Consider the following 16,819-nt stretch of genomic DNA (forward strand, 5'->3'; position numbering starts at 1 on the left):
GTAAAACCAATTTTATTGTTTTAGAGAATAAAAAAGTGATTATTTGATTCTATCACACAGGATTTCAATAACATCTATGAAATTATGGCTACCTGGCCTTCTACTCTATTCTCTACTACGCATATGATTATAATGATTATGTCTTTTTTTTAACATGCAGTAACATGCAAAACTAATCTAATGACAATTAAACATCATTTAAAAAAAAAACCATCATCTCAATGTTTCTTAAAATATAGTGACTTTTCAATATAAAATTAATTTACATAATGTTCATGTTCAACAAATTATACCATGGTAAACATTAAATCCTAAAGAACAATTCAACTTCCTAGTTCACCTCAAGAACAACCATTAATCTGCTCCAACAGTGATGCTGTTAATCGATGGTGCTACAGTACTTGGTATGAATTCTGAGAAGGTAAAATGCAGCATAGCAGGAAAACAACTCAGTTATGTTGTCTTTGTATCACATGACCGTCTGGCCATGAAAAACTCCGCTTTTTCACAGCAGAGTGCAGCACGACCACCTCCCAAGCATCGCTTCCCACGCCATCCAGACTCACCCTAGCACTTCATAGGCGCACACTTCAGCTCACCAAGCAACAGGGAGAATACTTTGTGCATGTGTACAGAGATTCATGTATGTAAATGCATATACAACAGGGTTTGTCAATATGGATATTATTATCATTGCAGGGTGTTACATAGAAAGAGAAGCATGCACACATACAAATCTCAAAAACATAACAGAAAAATCAGCTGAGAAGCAGGTGTCACTGACAAAACTACGCTTTGCTAAGATCTGTCGCTTTCCAGATCCTTCTGCCACGCACTCTTATGGAAACTCATTTTTCCTCTCCACAGCTGCTTTAATTCCTTTATTATTGACGGCTGTGGTGTCAGACGAGAGCTCTCAGAATAGACCTTCATAATCCCTCATATTCACCGCACACTCCAGGACCCGTTCAATGCACAGCTACACAATGCAGCAACAACTGAAAGTTATGATGCCTCTTATACCAGAGCACTTTTGCGTCAACACCTCTAGTGCTAAAGGTCACAATTGATTGACCTTTAGGTGATCAATTGGACATTAAAAGTGAAGTGACACGGTTTGGTCCCAAAAACATCATAAGCATTGCTGTACTTCGAGTCATCAGATCTGGCACATTTTTTTGCGATTGGCACATTGCTGCTCTTGTTCTACAATTGGGAAAGTTCTGCAACTTTTGGTTGCATGACAGAGCATCACTTTTGCAAACTCTTGCATTTTTTTGTTTTTTCTCATACAGCATATCATTCCCATTTAAAATCAATGGATTTGCAGTGTCTGTCTGGTACTTTAGCATGTAGGCAAACTAAAACATGCCTCTTCTGTGCCAAAGATGCAATATTTCCATAATTTCTGTCACTAATATCTCTTTTAAATGGAGAAACACACAGCACAGTACACAGAATTATGTTGTCGAGGACAAACTGCAAAATCTTTCTAAGCAACAGGCAAACAAATTAAGTCAATACAAAGGCGAACTATTCATTGTATGAGTCTGTTCACATATCCAAGGCCATTAAGCAAAAAGACTATGAGACTATGAGCTCCTAGATACAGAGATATGTGAATATGTGAATTGTATGTTACTTTTGAGGGAATTCACACATTGATGTTCATTAGTTAGTATAGTTTATCAGAATGGTAAAGGTAGTCAAGGGTCGAAAGTAGATACATGATTCATACCATCCTACAACCAGTTTCAGATTTGTCCATTTAAATGAAAAATGTAACCGTTGTTTATATGATGAATCAACATATGATTATCAGTTCCGACATAAATATTAAAATTTATATGATATACTTTATCAGATATCTAAATAATGACAGCAAATAAGGTGGCAAAATCAGTTAAAATGGGTTTAAAATGCTAAATCGGTAAAGTTTTACAGTGTATCATTTTTAATTCTTTGGTTAAAAAACATAATATACTTATATAACATACACTATATTATAAATTTTGGGACGCCCCTCCAAATCATTAATTTCAGGTGTTCCAATCACTTCTATGGCCACAGGTGTATAAAATCAAGCACCTAGGCATGCAGACTGCTTCTACAAACATTTGTGAAAGAATGGGTCACTCTCAGGAGCTCAGTGAATTCAAGCACGGTACTAGATAGGTTGCCACCTGTGCAATAAGTCCATTCATGAAATTTCCACAGTCAACTGTTAGTGGTATCATAACAAAGTGGAAGCAATTGGGAACAACAGCAACTCAGCCACGAAGTGGTAGGGCACGTAAAATCACAGAGCGGGGTCAATAGCTACAGACCTCCAAACTTCATGTGGCCTTCAGATTAGCTCAAGAACAGTGCGTAGAGAGCTTCATGGAATGGGTTTCCATGGCCGAGCAGCTGCATCCAAGCCTTACATCACCAAGTGCAATGCAAAGTGTCGGATGCAGTGGTGTAAAGCACGCCGCCACTGGACTCTAGAGCAGTGGAGACGTGTTCTCTGGAGTGACGAATCATACTTCTCTGTCTGGCAATCTGATGGACGAGTCTGGGTTTGGCGGTAGCCAGGAGAACGGTACTAGCCTGACTGCATTGTGCCAAGTATAAAGTTTGGTGGAGGGGAGATTATGGTGTGGGGTTGTTTTTCAGGAGTTGGGCTTGGCCTCTTAGTTCCAGTGAAAGGAACTCTTAATGCTTCAGCATACCAAGACATTTTGCACAATTTCTTGCTCCTAACTTTGTGGGAACAGTTTGAGGATGGCCCCTTCCTGATCCAACATGACTGCACACCAGTGCACAAAGCAAGGACCATAAAGACATGGATGAGCGAGTTTGGTGTGGAGGAACTTGACTGGCCTGCACAGAGTCCTGACCTCAACCTGATAGAACACCTTTGGGGTGAATTAGAGCGGAGACTGTGAGCCAGACCTTATCACCAATATCAGTGCCTGATACCTTGTGGAAAGCCTTCCCAGAAGAGTTGAGGCTGTTATAGCTGCAAAGGGTGGACCAACTCCATATTAAACACTACGGATTAAGAATGGGATGTCATTAAAGTTCATGTGCACATAAAGGCAGGCGTCCCAAAACTTTTGGCAATATATAAACAATAAAATGTTTATTTTTTGTGAAAATTGTACACCTCAGTGCAACACGCAATGCAATTAATAATTTAAAACTGTAACACTTTATAATAAGGTTCACTAGTTAACATTAGTTATACATTCGTTAACATGAACTAATAATGAACTGCACTTATACAGCATTTATTAATCTTTGTTAATGTTAATTTCAGCATTTACTAATACATTATTAAAATCTTGTTAACATTACTTAATGCACTGTGAACTAACATGAACAATGAACAGCTGGAATTTCATTAACTAACATTAATGAAGATTAGTAAATACAGTAACAAATGTATTGCTCATGTTTAGTTCATGTTAGTTAATACATTAACTAATGTTTAACTAATGAACCTTATTGTAAAGTGTTACCTTTAAAACACTAATGAATTCATACTGTATATTATGTAAAAAGTAAACATATTTTTCCCCATAATAAACCAGGAAGTAAGGGCTAGCAATTATTTATTGTTTTCATTTTAATTAATGAAAATCTGTTATCTGCTTCTTTATTCATTTCAAAATAAAATATTATTTATCTGTCCCTTTTAATTTGAACATTTTAGTACGCAGCTACTATAAACGGGTTGTTATGAAGAACCAATATTTAATTGCATAATTGTTTATTTGCATGTGAAACAGTTATTTTTTCCCATATGGCTGACAAGAAATGAAACCAAATGTTGTTGTTGTTTTTTGTAAATCATGCTAAAACTTCCTGGCTGTGCATGTTGTTTTCCGTCTGAAATGAAGCATCACTCTCCTATTCTATTTTTCAACAAAACAAAAACCCACAAACAGAAATCCTATAATTAAAAGCTGTATTGAAGGTGCAAAAATGTATAAATAAATAAATAGAATTCATTGACTATGAATGCACTTGTTTTCCCTGAAACATATCCTAAAAAAAAGCAAAAATTTAAAGGGCCAATAGTCACTCATTTCAGAGAGCTTTAGACAACAGATGTATTGACACGCAGCATGGGTTGAAAGCATGAAACAGCTTTGCCATAAACACATTTTAAGAGGAGGAAAATACAGCTGAAACTTGACTAAGCCTTGTGCACGCAGAGAGCAATTGAAGAAAGGCTTGGAATTGATTTTCTACCTCCTGAATAGGTACATGACCAAATGGTGCTAACAACATCTCCTCTAGAACAGCTACTTGGCAGAGCTGCAAAATGTCACTTGTAAGCATTAAATTGAAAGCACAGTTAAATGCTCAACAGCTACCTATATTTCAAATTTGCCTTTAAGACTTTTTAAAACACCTTTAAAACTTCTTACACCTTGCGATATGACATTTAAATTACTCACTCTCATTACTATGAATTATAACATCAGATAAACAGCTCAAAATCCCTTACCATATCAATTCGTGTACTATGTGTATTGGAGCTGATTTTTGGTCATATAAACACCATTCATACTGAAATAGTACGAAGCCCTGTCAATAGATTAAAAGTTTTAATTGCGATTAACCACATTTTGCTCATACTTATTGTGACATTAAGCATACACCATTTATCTTGTTTAACATGCTAAGTTTGTCATCATTTACTATATCCAGCAAAGTAAACCATGAGATTGAAGAGTGATTCTCACAAAACTGTTTCTGCAAGCTTTTTTCAAGGTAAATTTAAGTATCTTTCCAAAAAGGACACTTGGAGAGTCCAAAAGGACACCAAATGATATAAGGACTCCATAATTCATAAATTTATGAATTGAAGAAAACACCAAAGCCAAAAGCACCTATTTAAAAAAAACATTACAGAAAAAACTTCAGAATTCATAGTGTATAGTATGAGTACAGTGCAACAGCAAAGAGCTTGTTTATATTTTAGACAAGTCAAGTTGCGATAACAAAAAGGACCACATGGAGACGCAAAAAAAAAACCTAAAACCAACCACCTTGACTTGACTACATACCTACTACAGTACACAGATCTATCCAGAATTACTAAACACAGCAACATACACATGACAATTCAAAACATTATTCTGAATATGTGTGGAAACAACGTGAATGTAGCGAAATGTGTCTGTGCATAAATACAATGTGCATCGTGCATCGAGAGAGCAAATACACGGTTTGTTTGCTCATCAATATATCGGAATCATGTGTGCTTACTGTATGATTCCTGCATGTCACTGCAATCGTCTTTACCTTGACTGCAATCCTCATCCATCAAAACTTTACTAGTGAGACGCTGGTTTGCTTTATCCAGCCGTGAAACATTCCTGACGTTGTCAAATGAAAAGAAAACTCTACATCATTGTCATCCTCTTGACGCAATTGGATCTCGGATGTCTTATAGCTTTAGCAAAGCAGCATGTAAATGCCACTCTATGAGAATCATCTCAAGATTTAAGTGTCGTGTTATGTTGTGTTAGGGCTCGTTTGAATCGAGAATACCTGGTCTAAATAAATGTAAGTGATCTACTATGTTTTACTAATGTTTGGTGAAGCTACAAACCAAAACGCAGCCCAAAAGGCGCATGTGTATACTGTTTACTTGGTTTTGTTTGGTCTCTGAAACACTTATGCTTGTTGTATTCTGCTAGTTGAGACCTGTTCAATGATATGACACAAATCTATCTGTTACGTATGATGATTAACAGATCATATTTTCAAGTGAAGGTACATTTTTATTTTCAATTTAGGCATATATTTCCATTACTATTTTTGACCTTTTTCTTTTTCAGGCAAAAAACGATAATGCCGTGTCGACATTTGCACCCCTATTTTTATCTCATGTATTGTAAAATGATGTACTTTAGTTTGAGAGGTACTGAGGTCCACCCTATTTCCACTCACTTTAAAATTTCTGGCCTCGCCACTGGTGCATATGATTTAGTAAAACGAGGGAACAAATTATATTGTGCACATGATTTACGTAAAACGAGCAAATTAATTAGTAAAATGTGCTGATGTATTAGTAAGTCATGGGAACGATTTGTTAATTCATGGCCAAAATATATCATTTTTTCTTTTTTTTTGTCATGTGCGGGGCTGTGTAAAAAAGAGATATCTAAAAAATTAAACTCCCCCTGTGGTGAAAATCAAGTTTTTAATGCTTTAAGACAAACCATTTGCAAATTCATAAGTCAACACCATTGCCGAGTATTTTCTCTTTAAAACTGCACTGATCTAAAGACAGTTTCAAATACACGATTTGAAATCACTGGTGTTTCTGACGTCACAAACTACCTTGTAACCAATCACGTCAAAGTGCGGGCGGGCTTTAGCATTATCAATGGCATTAGCTTTATCATTTACTATAACCGCTCTGGAGCAGGGGAGTCTCAAGAGAAGGTCATCCTGGTATATTTTTCTGTTGATATGAAAACTCGGGTAGATTTAGCAATACAGCTACAGCTGTCTGACTCACGAACAGGAACATGGTTTGTGTAACATTAGCAACACATTATTAGCTGTTTGCTAAAGCAAAAGGCTAATCAAAAGGCTAATCATATTAATTAATGTTATGCGGTCGACGTTGTAAAAAGTGATACCATTGTGCGGCGTTTACCTCAGTAAGTTGACCAAGTGGATCTCTGAGCTGGTGTGAGTGAGTGGAGGTGGGGCTAATTAGTATATTCAATCATCATATACTAAATGAAGCAAGGGTGTAGATTTACATTTAAGCTATTTTAAGGCATGAAGAATTTTTTTGTGATCAAAGATGAGTTTTAAGGGATAAAATTATTGACTACAAGGGTACTGTTTACAACAGGTGGTTATTTATCAAAACTTTCTGTTATTTACCTACCATTAAGATGTAACTGCTTAAAAAATACAACAACTTTTACTGAAAGGCAGTTTTAAAGTATTCACAGATTTCATGACAAAAAAAAAAAAAAATCCATTAAATTACATGACTCACTTAGGAAAACAACACTCTCCTTCTTCAACATGGCAGTTCATTACATGCAATATGACACACATTGTTGGACTCAGCTGGGCAACCAGTGGATGATGATCCAAACAGTGAAACCCAAGCTGACCAGAGGCCTCCTTTGACTCTTTGGGTTAACTAAGCATGTCTACCACATAAACCACTAGTTGTAATCGCACAGACAGTAACTGCTAGAATTGGAATGAAATGCTTTAGAGTCTAAATGCTTTGGAAATTCTGAATTGTTAGACAGTGCTGGAACAATGGTACAACTACATAACACAAAAGGAACGGCAAAATTTGAGGTTAACATAAACTCTAGCAAGGAAAGCTGCTTAAGGGGACTAACCTTTTGAGTGAAAGTCTGCAGCTAGTGAACTAACAGGAGGCTTCTTCACAGCGGCGGAACGGTACACAATGTGAGTACGGCCACCGTCCTCTTCCTCCTGCTCCATCACATGATGTCCCGTTTCCACTGGCTCAATGAAAAACTCCTCCTGCTCAGTTCTGATCATTCCTGCCTGTGAGAAGAAAAAAAAAAGATAAATACAGTGTGCCAAACTTATACAAACATTACAATACCATAATATCTGATATGCTGTAGATATCTTGTGATAAATCGAGTGACAAAGAATAAAGGACTTCTTTTCTTCATGCAAATAAATGGCATAAAATAATTGTAATACATTCATTCTAGGTTAAATAGGCATTTATACCATATAAACCCTATATGTGTACAGTTTCATCCATAAGAGCTGTATGAGAAGAGCTTAACCAAATAATATATTCATCTGATTGATAAGGTTTGGTATCAAGCTTTTGATCAAAAGGTATTTGATAACAAAATATAATAAAAACAATAAATCTGTGAAATATTATTACCATTTAAAATAACTGGTTTCTATTGTAATATATATTTTTAAATACAATTTATTCCTGTGATTGCAAAGCTACATTTTCAGCATCATTACTTCAGTCTTCAGTGTCACATGATCCTTCAGAAATCAATCTAATATGCTGATTTTGTGCTCCAAAAACATATTTTTTATAAACATTGATAATCTATTATAAACAGTTGTGCTGCTTAATATTTAGTTGCTTGTGGATACTGTTACATTTTTATTTATTTTTTTTTGTTTCTTTAATCAATAAGTTTTTTTTGTTTTGTTTTTTACAAAAAAAAAAAAAAAAATAGAAATCTTTTGTAACCATGTATAGATCTTTATTGTCACTTTTAATAAATATGTGTCCTTGCTGAATAAAAGTACTATTTCTTTAAAAAAAATCTTACTGACCCCAGACTTTTGAATGGTAGTGTATAATGTCTATAAACAATGAGACAACAGACATTACAATTAATTTAACAAGTAAAAACTAAAGAAAACGGGTACTGGCCAAAAGGGAACGAGTTATACTTAGTGAATCAATTAAATCATTAGGCCACTCTATTCTTATTTGTGTTAAATCTTGATTCTTTGCCATTTTACACCACAATTTCCATTTTAGCACCTTTTTATTCCTAATACGGCCCTCTGCACAATCCAGAACCTTCCTCCGGGCAAACTTTAACACATAGTGCTGAAATCCTCTTTCCAGCTTTCAGACTCTAAAAGGTTTAGTGTACCCTTAGGCCCCGTTTCACCTGCTTTGAGACACATTACTCCCACCGATATCCACCCTAAGTCAGTCAAATCTCAATTTTACTTCCACACCTGATTTAGGATCAGTTCTTCTAACACCAGCTGCATCTTAAACACAAGGACATTTATAACAGGAGTGCCTCTGAATCAGCTGTGGCAGATATGAGGAAAAAACTGGATTTCAGGAGCACCCCAGAGAGTGATATGCTACAATGATTCTCAGAGGAGACGGATCGTCTGTCTCTTCTTATGGCTGGAGTACTGTTGCAGATGTGTGTGGTGTGAACAACGCCATGGATTTGGCTGATGCTTGCAGCCACCTGCCATTAAAATGTTAGCCCATTAAAGCCTAGATTTTTCCCACAAATGTCTTAATTAGACTTTTTGCCTCTTTCATGCTTTTTCAAGTGTATTTTTCACATCTAGGTGACTTTAAGATTTTTTTTTTTAACATAAAGACAACTTTAGTGACCAGTGGGCACATATCTCATATAAACCCTAGCAAAGATTGAGATACTAAGGCCCAGTTTCACAGACAGTACTTAGATTAAGCCAGGATTAGGCCTTAGTTCAATTTGGGCATTTAAGTAGCTTTTATAAACATGCCTTAGAAAAAAACATTACTGGTGTGCATCTTGAGACAAAACAATGGCACTGACATATTTTAAGATTTGTTAGTGTTGCTTTCAGTTAAAACAGCTCAAACATGCATTTAAGTCTGGGATTAGCTTGTCTGTAAAACCGGGGAAAATACGTTTTTCCTATTATTCATTTAAAGTACATTATTAACACCACTACATAAAACATTATACAACAAGTTGTCTAAAGCACTTCCTAAAGTTGCTATTTGGTTATAAAAGATTCAACAGTCATTAAAAATGATGTTCAGTAGGTGTAAAAATAATTAGCCTGCAATAACTGATAAAACTGATAGCCAATCATGAAAAATAACTGACAACAAATTTCATTATTGATTAGTCTTTGCACTTTGCGTGGGAAAAACAACAACACTTTACAGTTTTGAGAATGGACAAAATGCAAATGAATAATAGAGGAGGTAACAAAGTGAGATGCTGCAGGAAAAAGTACATGAACTGAGTTGTCCAAAACATGAGAAAGTTTCATATAAAGTGCTTCAAACAAACAAACTCAAATAGTTCATCACTTGGCCTGTCAGGTGCATATGATGTTTAATGCATTTAAAACATGTTTTCCCCAGTGCATAATTTTACTGCCACATCCTTATCTGTAAATGTTATAAATTCATGTAACTATTGCCATTTTGTACAAAGGCATATCCTGATAGCAAGCAAAAATATGTTAAACTTAACAGACTTCACACGAAGTGAACATGAACCAATATTGCCAGGTTTTGCTAGAGAAATAAGCAAACCGGACTGAAAAAACAGGCCCAAACCAAGCGACCCCTGGTTTTGGGTGGTAGGGCATACATACATTCTGCTTAGGGCAACCCTATGCACCCATTTGAAAGAGATTTTGTTATAGCTTTCTATTATGCTCTTCTAAAAACATAGTTCCTTTTCATTCCCTGAAACTTTTCTAGGCCTTCAACTCCCTGGCATGTTATTCAAGGACCAAATAACCATCTCATCATGTCATAAATTCATTGAATTAAAAACATTGATTTTATTGTCTACAAAACTCATAAGACATATAAACTCATGCATAATCTAAAGAGGAGATAACGAACAGGTGTGATGGTCTGATGAGTGTCCATGGGAACTGATGACCTGTGGGGAAACTCAAACAAAGGAACACATGTGACTGATGAAAAAAAGCAGCAGTGAGGGAGGGATGGTGATGGCAGGTGGCGGAGGAATGGTGACTGATGGATGACGAGAGCCCGGCGGCGATGGTGGTAGATGTCCGAAGGCACAGACCAGAGCCTAGAGACGACAACCCACGGTGGAGTCGAGGGAGGGAGGAGCCAAGGTGACGCGGAGGCTGATGTCAACTGGAAGACGGCCGATGGAGGAGAAGCCGATGGATCCCAGGGCACAGACCGGAGAGCCGATGGAACAGAGTGACTTTGCTGGCACAGGAGACCTAGGCGATGCCGCGGCGACGAGCGTCTGAGGAGAAGCCAGAATGCCCAAGGACTGAGGCGATGCCGGTGTGATGGAAGACCGAGGTGAACCCGAAGGGAAAGAGGAGCCCACTCTTAGCAATAGGGGTGGAAGAACGAAGCGTAGCAGAAGGTCCGCAAGTCCATGGTGAAGGTGGAGTGATGACTGACCAAGGGGAGTCAGTGGGACGAGGGAACCCAGTAGAGTCTGGTGGAGCCGAAGGTGGGAGGAGCCAAGGCGCAGCCGAGACGGAGCAAGGTGATCAGAGGCTGGAGGCGGAGCCACAAGATCCACTTGCTCAGGCTCTGATGGAGGTTGCTCGATCTGTGGCTCGACATCACAGCATGGTATCACAAGAGATGTTGAAGGGCTGCACACTTCCAGCAGAGGCGGAGCTGGAAGACTGGCTGAATCGGGCAGTGACGGAGGCAGACAGAGACTCTAGGAGATCGAAGGTAGAGTATAGTCCATAGTGCTGACTAAAAACAGCGATGAGAAATTAAAATATATATATATATATATATATATATATATACACAATATATATAAAAAAAAAAAAACCCAGACAAATCAGAGTCAAAAAAGTTATTTGTGCTGTCTGAAAACAGTGATGAGGGTTCCGAAGAAATAACCTAATTAAAGTCCATAGTGCTGTCTAAGCACAGTGATGAGGAACATAAAACGGAGTGGGATAGGGTGGGAGACAATACCTCCATACTGAAGTCCATCAACCAGTCCTCAGTCTCTATTTCCACCAGTATACACTCGGCCACTGATGTCGTGGGCTCACACCCCTGGTCAGACTCACTGGGGGAGCTCCTCTTCAGGGGCGAGGGTTAGTGCTGTCCACTTGCCCTCGGGCTCTGGCTGATGCGTCGCGGTAGGTGGTAGCTCTCTGTCTGCGGGGATCACACACGATTCCTCCGTGGTCACAGGTGGAGAAATGGGCTCTGGGTCCAGCTGTGTTCTGGACTGGGGGTAGACACTCTCCAGAAACCAGATGATGGTGTTCCTCCAGTTAAGTCCAGAGGTGTCTGGGAGGTTTATAGGGCGGTGGTAGTTTGCCCCGATCCAAAACAATGACTTCAGGGTCTCGTCGTCGAAGGGGCTGGTGATGGCAAGACAACAGAAGTTTTCAATAAAAGTAAAAATATCAACGCCCTCCTGTAGTGATGTTCGGTTCTTGAACGAATCGTTCTTTTGAGCAGGTTGAAACCGGTTCATAGGAAGTAACCGGTCGAGCCGGTTCACTAATCGAACTGAAACGAACTTTAGTTCCGGGTTGATGACGCAAGACGCACAATCCGAAGTAGCACGTCCGACTCAAAAAGAACTGAATGAGCCGGTTCAACCAATTGTCGAAGTTTACCGAGGATTACCGAGGACTCAAAAAGAACCGATTGAGCCGGTCCAACTGACTGTCGAAGTTTGCCGAGGATTACAGAGGAGTCTGATGAGTGAGTTGACGATACCATGCAAGCCTGAGGCACGTACTGCTTATTATGACTACTGTTATTAAATAAGACTTTATTAAAACCTGCAAAAACCTTGAGATGTAAATACATTTTACTATGGTTTATTACACATGAAGATTATTTTTTTATCCAAGATGTAGGCTAATCAATATTGGTCTGTCGTGTCCGACATAAAGGATCCGCGACCCAATGTGAATGAAAGTGAATGAAAGGCAATAATCAGCAATATGCATTCACATAAATAACTTTTTATTTGAATGGTTCAATATGCGTGACACAAATGACTTTATTTGTACATTTTATTGATATAACATGACACTGAGTTGTTAGAAAAGAAATGCATAGTGGCATCATAGCATGATAACGTCAGGAACCTATGAATCGGCTTTTTGAACCGGTTCGTTGAGCTGAACTGTCCGAAAAGAACCGGTTTGCGGAAATGAATCGGACTTTGCATCACTACCCTCCTGGGCAATCACAGAAAACTTTGCTGCAAATTCCATCCTTTTGGTCGGTTGTTCTGTTACAAAGATGAAGATGATGAAGATGAAGGAGAGTTCAAAATGGTTTCAATAAACAAAAGGGTTCTTTAATGAAAACAAACTCAGATAATCCACAATGATGAAGACAAAGTAACAGCCTGTCCACACACAAACATGAGCAACAACCGACAAACACAGAGTGAACATGAGGAACTTAAATACACAGTGATAATGAGGAGATGACGAACAGGTGTGATGGTCTGATGAGTGTCCATGGGAACTGATGACTGGCAGGAAAACTCAAACAAAGGAACACGTGACTGATGAAAACTAACGGACTGACAAACTAAAGGTGAATGAGTCCAAATAACTGTGACAAAAAGCAGCTTGTAATGGCAAAAAGATGCTGAATCAATTTGAGATCAGCAGGGGCCAGTTGCATAAACTTAGTCACTATATTAAGACTGTGCCTTAAGAACTAGTTTGACCAACTTGCAGTTAACCAAGGGGTAATCAACGTTATTTTTCCAATTCAAATTAAACCAATCTACCTTTTTATGTAACGGACTTTAAAAAATGAGGACCACTCTTCAAGAAAAACATTAGTGTCTTAACTTTTATGACTAGTCTAAGTGGTTTATGCAACCGGCCACTGAAGATATTAGATTTCAGATGTCAAAATAGACTGGTCAAAAAAAAAAGTTATTGTCAGTCAGTGAGTTTGTGACCTAAAAAAATGCAACCTGCGACTGCCTAAATCTATAAGCCACTTTAACAAAAAAAAAAAAAAACAAGCCCGAAATCACTTAATAATACGAACTTGGCAAATTTGACGTGAATGCAATAGAAAGGGAGCGTTATAATTGTGACTAAATATTAGTTTTTATCGGTTTACAGAGGTTTAAGTTTAAAAATATATGTATCACAAATGTATCACTGTAAAGGCAAGGGATACACATCTCTTGTGTTACTATGATCAGAGGAATGTATTCCTACAGAACATTCACCATACCAGATATGATTTATGATTTAGATGCCTGATTTAAAACTTTGGACAAGCAGCTTTAAAGCACTTTACTTGATTTTTATAGCCTTCAATTTTCATATTGTTGGAATAACATGTTGTTGTTGTTTTTGTTGTTTAATATAATAAAATATATTTGATATAACATATATTGAATTTCAATGTATCTATTTAATAATATATTTTACATTTTATATAAAATATAAAAAATTATATTTTATTTGTATATTTCAGACATTGGGTTTAATACATATCAGATTATGTAACAGTTTGATTGTAATTCATTCTGATAATCACTCATTTTTGTGGCTGAATTTAGCCTGCTACTCACTGCAATCAGATGTTGTGTGACAATTCTTCCTACCATCACACAACACAGGTTGTAATCCCTTGGTAGCTAATTGGCCAGTGTGCGTAAACCACCCAAGCATCAGTGGCTTAGGATAAGTGCATGTCAGCTGTAGCTTTTACACGGGTCACTGCAAATGACGGTTTCTTGACAAGATTCACACCGAAAGGAGACTGAGGAGGGAGCCGTCACCGCCCAAGCTGAGCACAGTTGGAGTTTACTGTGCAAAAACGTACTAAAAGATCCATATGTCAGCCTGAGTTATGTAAGCCATCTCAGAAGGGCATCTACCCTGGATGACCTTCTCTTCAGTAAGAGGGAGAAGAGGAGAAGGAAAGAGACAGAGAGAGGAAAAGGAAGGGAGAGGAAGGAAAGGTGGAAGGTAGAAGTAGGAAGGCCAGAGGGCAAGATGTATCCTGTCAGAAGGGTGAAAGAGTAGCACCTGATGCTAGTGACAGGAGAGTGAAAGATAAAAATGTCAAGTGAAGGTGCTAACACACAGTGTCAGGTAATCTTTCTCTCTCGCTCGCTCCTGCGCTCTCTAGCTCCTTGCTCCAAAACAAGCGTTCGGAAAATTGCCAGTCACTCTCCTTAATTCCATCTGTCTGTTTAGACAACTGGTAATTACCAGTCCTGCTGACTGCATCTATGCAGCATCCATAAGGGAAATCTCACATCACACACACACATATGAGCATAAATTCATGCCCCAGGCATGCTCCGCATGCACGCTGTCATTGTTTGTCCTCTCACGTTGACATCTTAGACAGGAATGGCTGAATGATCCAGTGGTGAGCATGCACTGAGAATAACATGATCATTTTAGTGTTGCATGAGTTTCTGTGCATAAATCTGCTGTATAAAATTAGCTGTGATATGTGTGTGGTTACCATCAAAAAAGTGAAACATTTTATATGTAAAATTAAACCTAAAATGTATATCATAATATAAATTATAAAACGGTTAGTTCCTGTCCTTAATTCTGATTGGTCAATAGCTGTGTTTTATTCACCATAAAACACGACTATGACCACTTCACCCAACGGTTCTGTGTATCACTACACAACACCCTTAGCAACCACTCTTAGCAACGTAAACTTAAACGTAAAGCTTACTGTATTATGTAGAAGAGTATTGTGAGAAAGAGATTGAGTGAGCGAGTTTATTACCTGCATTCAGATTTAGAATTTTCCTCCATAGGTCAGTCCTATGTTCATAATAAAAAATCTGTTTAAATGTCCAATGTATTATCTTGTCCTTTTAACAGTAAAGGGGTTTTCCCGTGACTGACAGCACTAGTCAAAGCATTTGTCAGTTGCGTCTTGTTCTGTGTTCACAACAATTCAGTATTTCAATTTAAAAGTCTTCGCTACTGACTGACACACTCATAAAGACAGTTTTTGCCACCATCTAATGGCGTGATAATGTAACTTCTGTTGCTGTTCACGGTCAGGGACTATTTTTTCCGGCGGAAGGAAGGCTTTTGGGGAAAGTTTACTTCACAAAGGTTGCACTGATACATATTTTTTGGCTTTAATATTTGTATTGTGTGCTAACCATTTTATAAAAGCAATAAGGTACTCGAGGCTAGTGCTGTATTGTGAATAACAACGTTTCACGTCGTGCCTAACAACGTTTCACGTCGTGCCTAACAACGCCCTTCAGCTGTGACTTATTCACGATACAGCACAGCCTCGAGTACCTTATTGCTTACATGATAAATATTACCAATTCATTATATTAGTATATTATATTAATTCAATTGCTTTAACATTATAATTTTGAATACACACCAAAGTCAAAAGTTCTGAATATTACGATTTTTTTTTCTATGCTTACCATGGTTGCATTTACAGTAAAAACAGTAATATTGTGAATTATTATTACAATTTAAAAGAAATGTTTTCTATTTTAATATATTGTAAAAAGTAATTTATTCCTGTGATGGCAAAGCTGAATTTTTAGCATCATTACTTTAGTCTTCATTGTCACACGATCCTTCAGAAACTATTTTTAATATGCTGATTTAGTGCTCAATTGTTATCAATTATTATTGGTGCTCAGTTATTAATAACGGTTCTTATTATCAATGTTGAAAACAGTTTTTGCTTCTTAATATTATACTGATGAAACAGGATTCTTTGATGAATAAATTCATTTATTTGAAAAAAGAAATCTTTTGTAGCATTATAAATGTCTTTACTGCCGCATTTGATCAGTTTTGTACATTCTTGCAGAATAAAAGTATTAATTTCTAACTTTACCCAAACTTTTTAGTGGGTTTCACAAAAAAATGTTTTGAGCCACAAATCAGCATACAGAAAAAGATTTCAGAAGGATCATGTGATATAAATGGGTCTTTGTGGATGAAAATATAGATCCTTGAAAAAATGTGAATGGAAATTGGAAATGCTCTAAGTTGAACCATGTGTTATGCAAAATAATAATAATAATAATAATTATTATTATTATTATTATTATTAAAAAAAAAAAAAAAAAAAGTTTGCCTACACAAGACTAATAACAACCAATAATAATAATATTTTAAATAACATTCTATGGCAATCTTGAAATAATGTGCCCAAAAAACATAAGAAATTCATAAATACGGGTAGGGCAACATACGCAAACAATTATGGTCCTGAACTGTCAGTGCTGTGAGTTATGACTGAGGCTTCTGTGCCGGTTATAATGAAAGCCTATGGATGGACTGACTGTGATGTACTGTA

The 16,819-nt window shown here is 37.3% G+C and overlaps 1 protein-coding gene across 4 annotated transcripts in view; it reads right to left on the reverse strand.

The window, feature by feature from the left end:
- The window catches only part of LOC127494526 (A disintegrin and metalloproteinase with thrombospondin motifs 2), a 174,840-nt gene that overhangs the window by 89,252 nt on the left and 68,769 nt on the right, over nt 1-16,819 (reverse strand). For all 4 annotated transcript variants that reach the window (XM_051860484.1, XM_051860482.1, XM_051860483.1 and 1 more), the window contains exon 3: nt 7,383-7,554. In XM_051860484.1, the coding sequence (XP_051716444.1) occupies nt 7,383-7,554 (172 nt within the window). The remainder of the gene's footprint in view (nt 1-7,382; nt 7,555-16,819) is intronic.

Source organism: Ctenopharyngodon idella, chromosome 14, assembly GCF_019924925.1.
Source record: "Ctenopharyngodon idella isolate HZGC_01 chromosome 14, HZGC01, whole genome shotgun sequence".
NCBI lineage: Eukaryota > Metazoa > Chordata > Actinopteri > Cypriniformes > Xenocyprididae > Ctenopharyngodon > Ctenopharyngodon idella.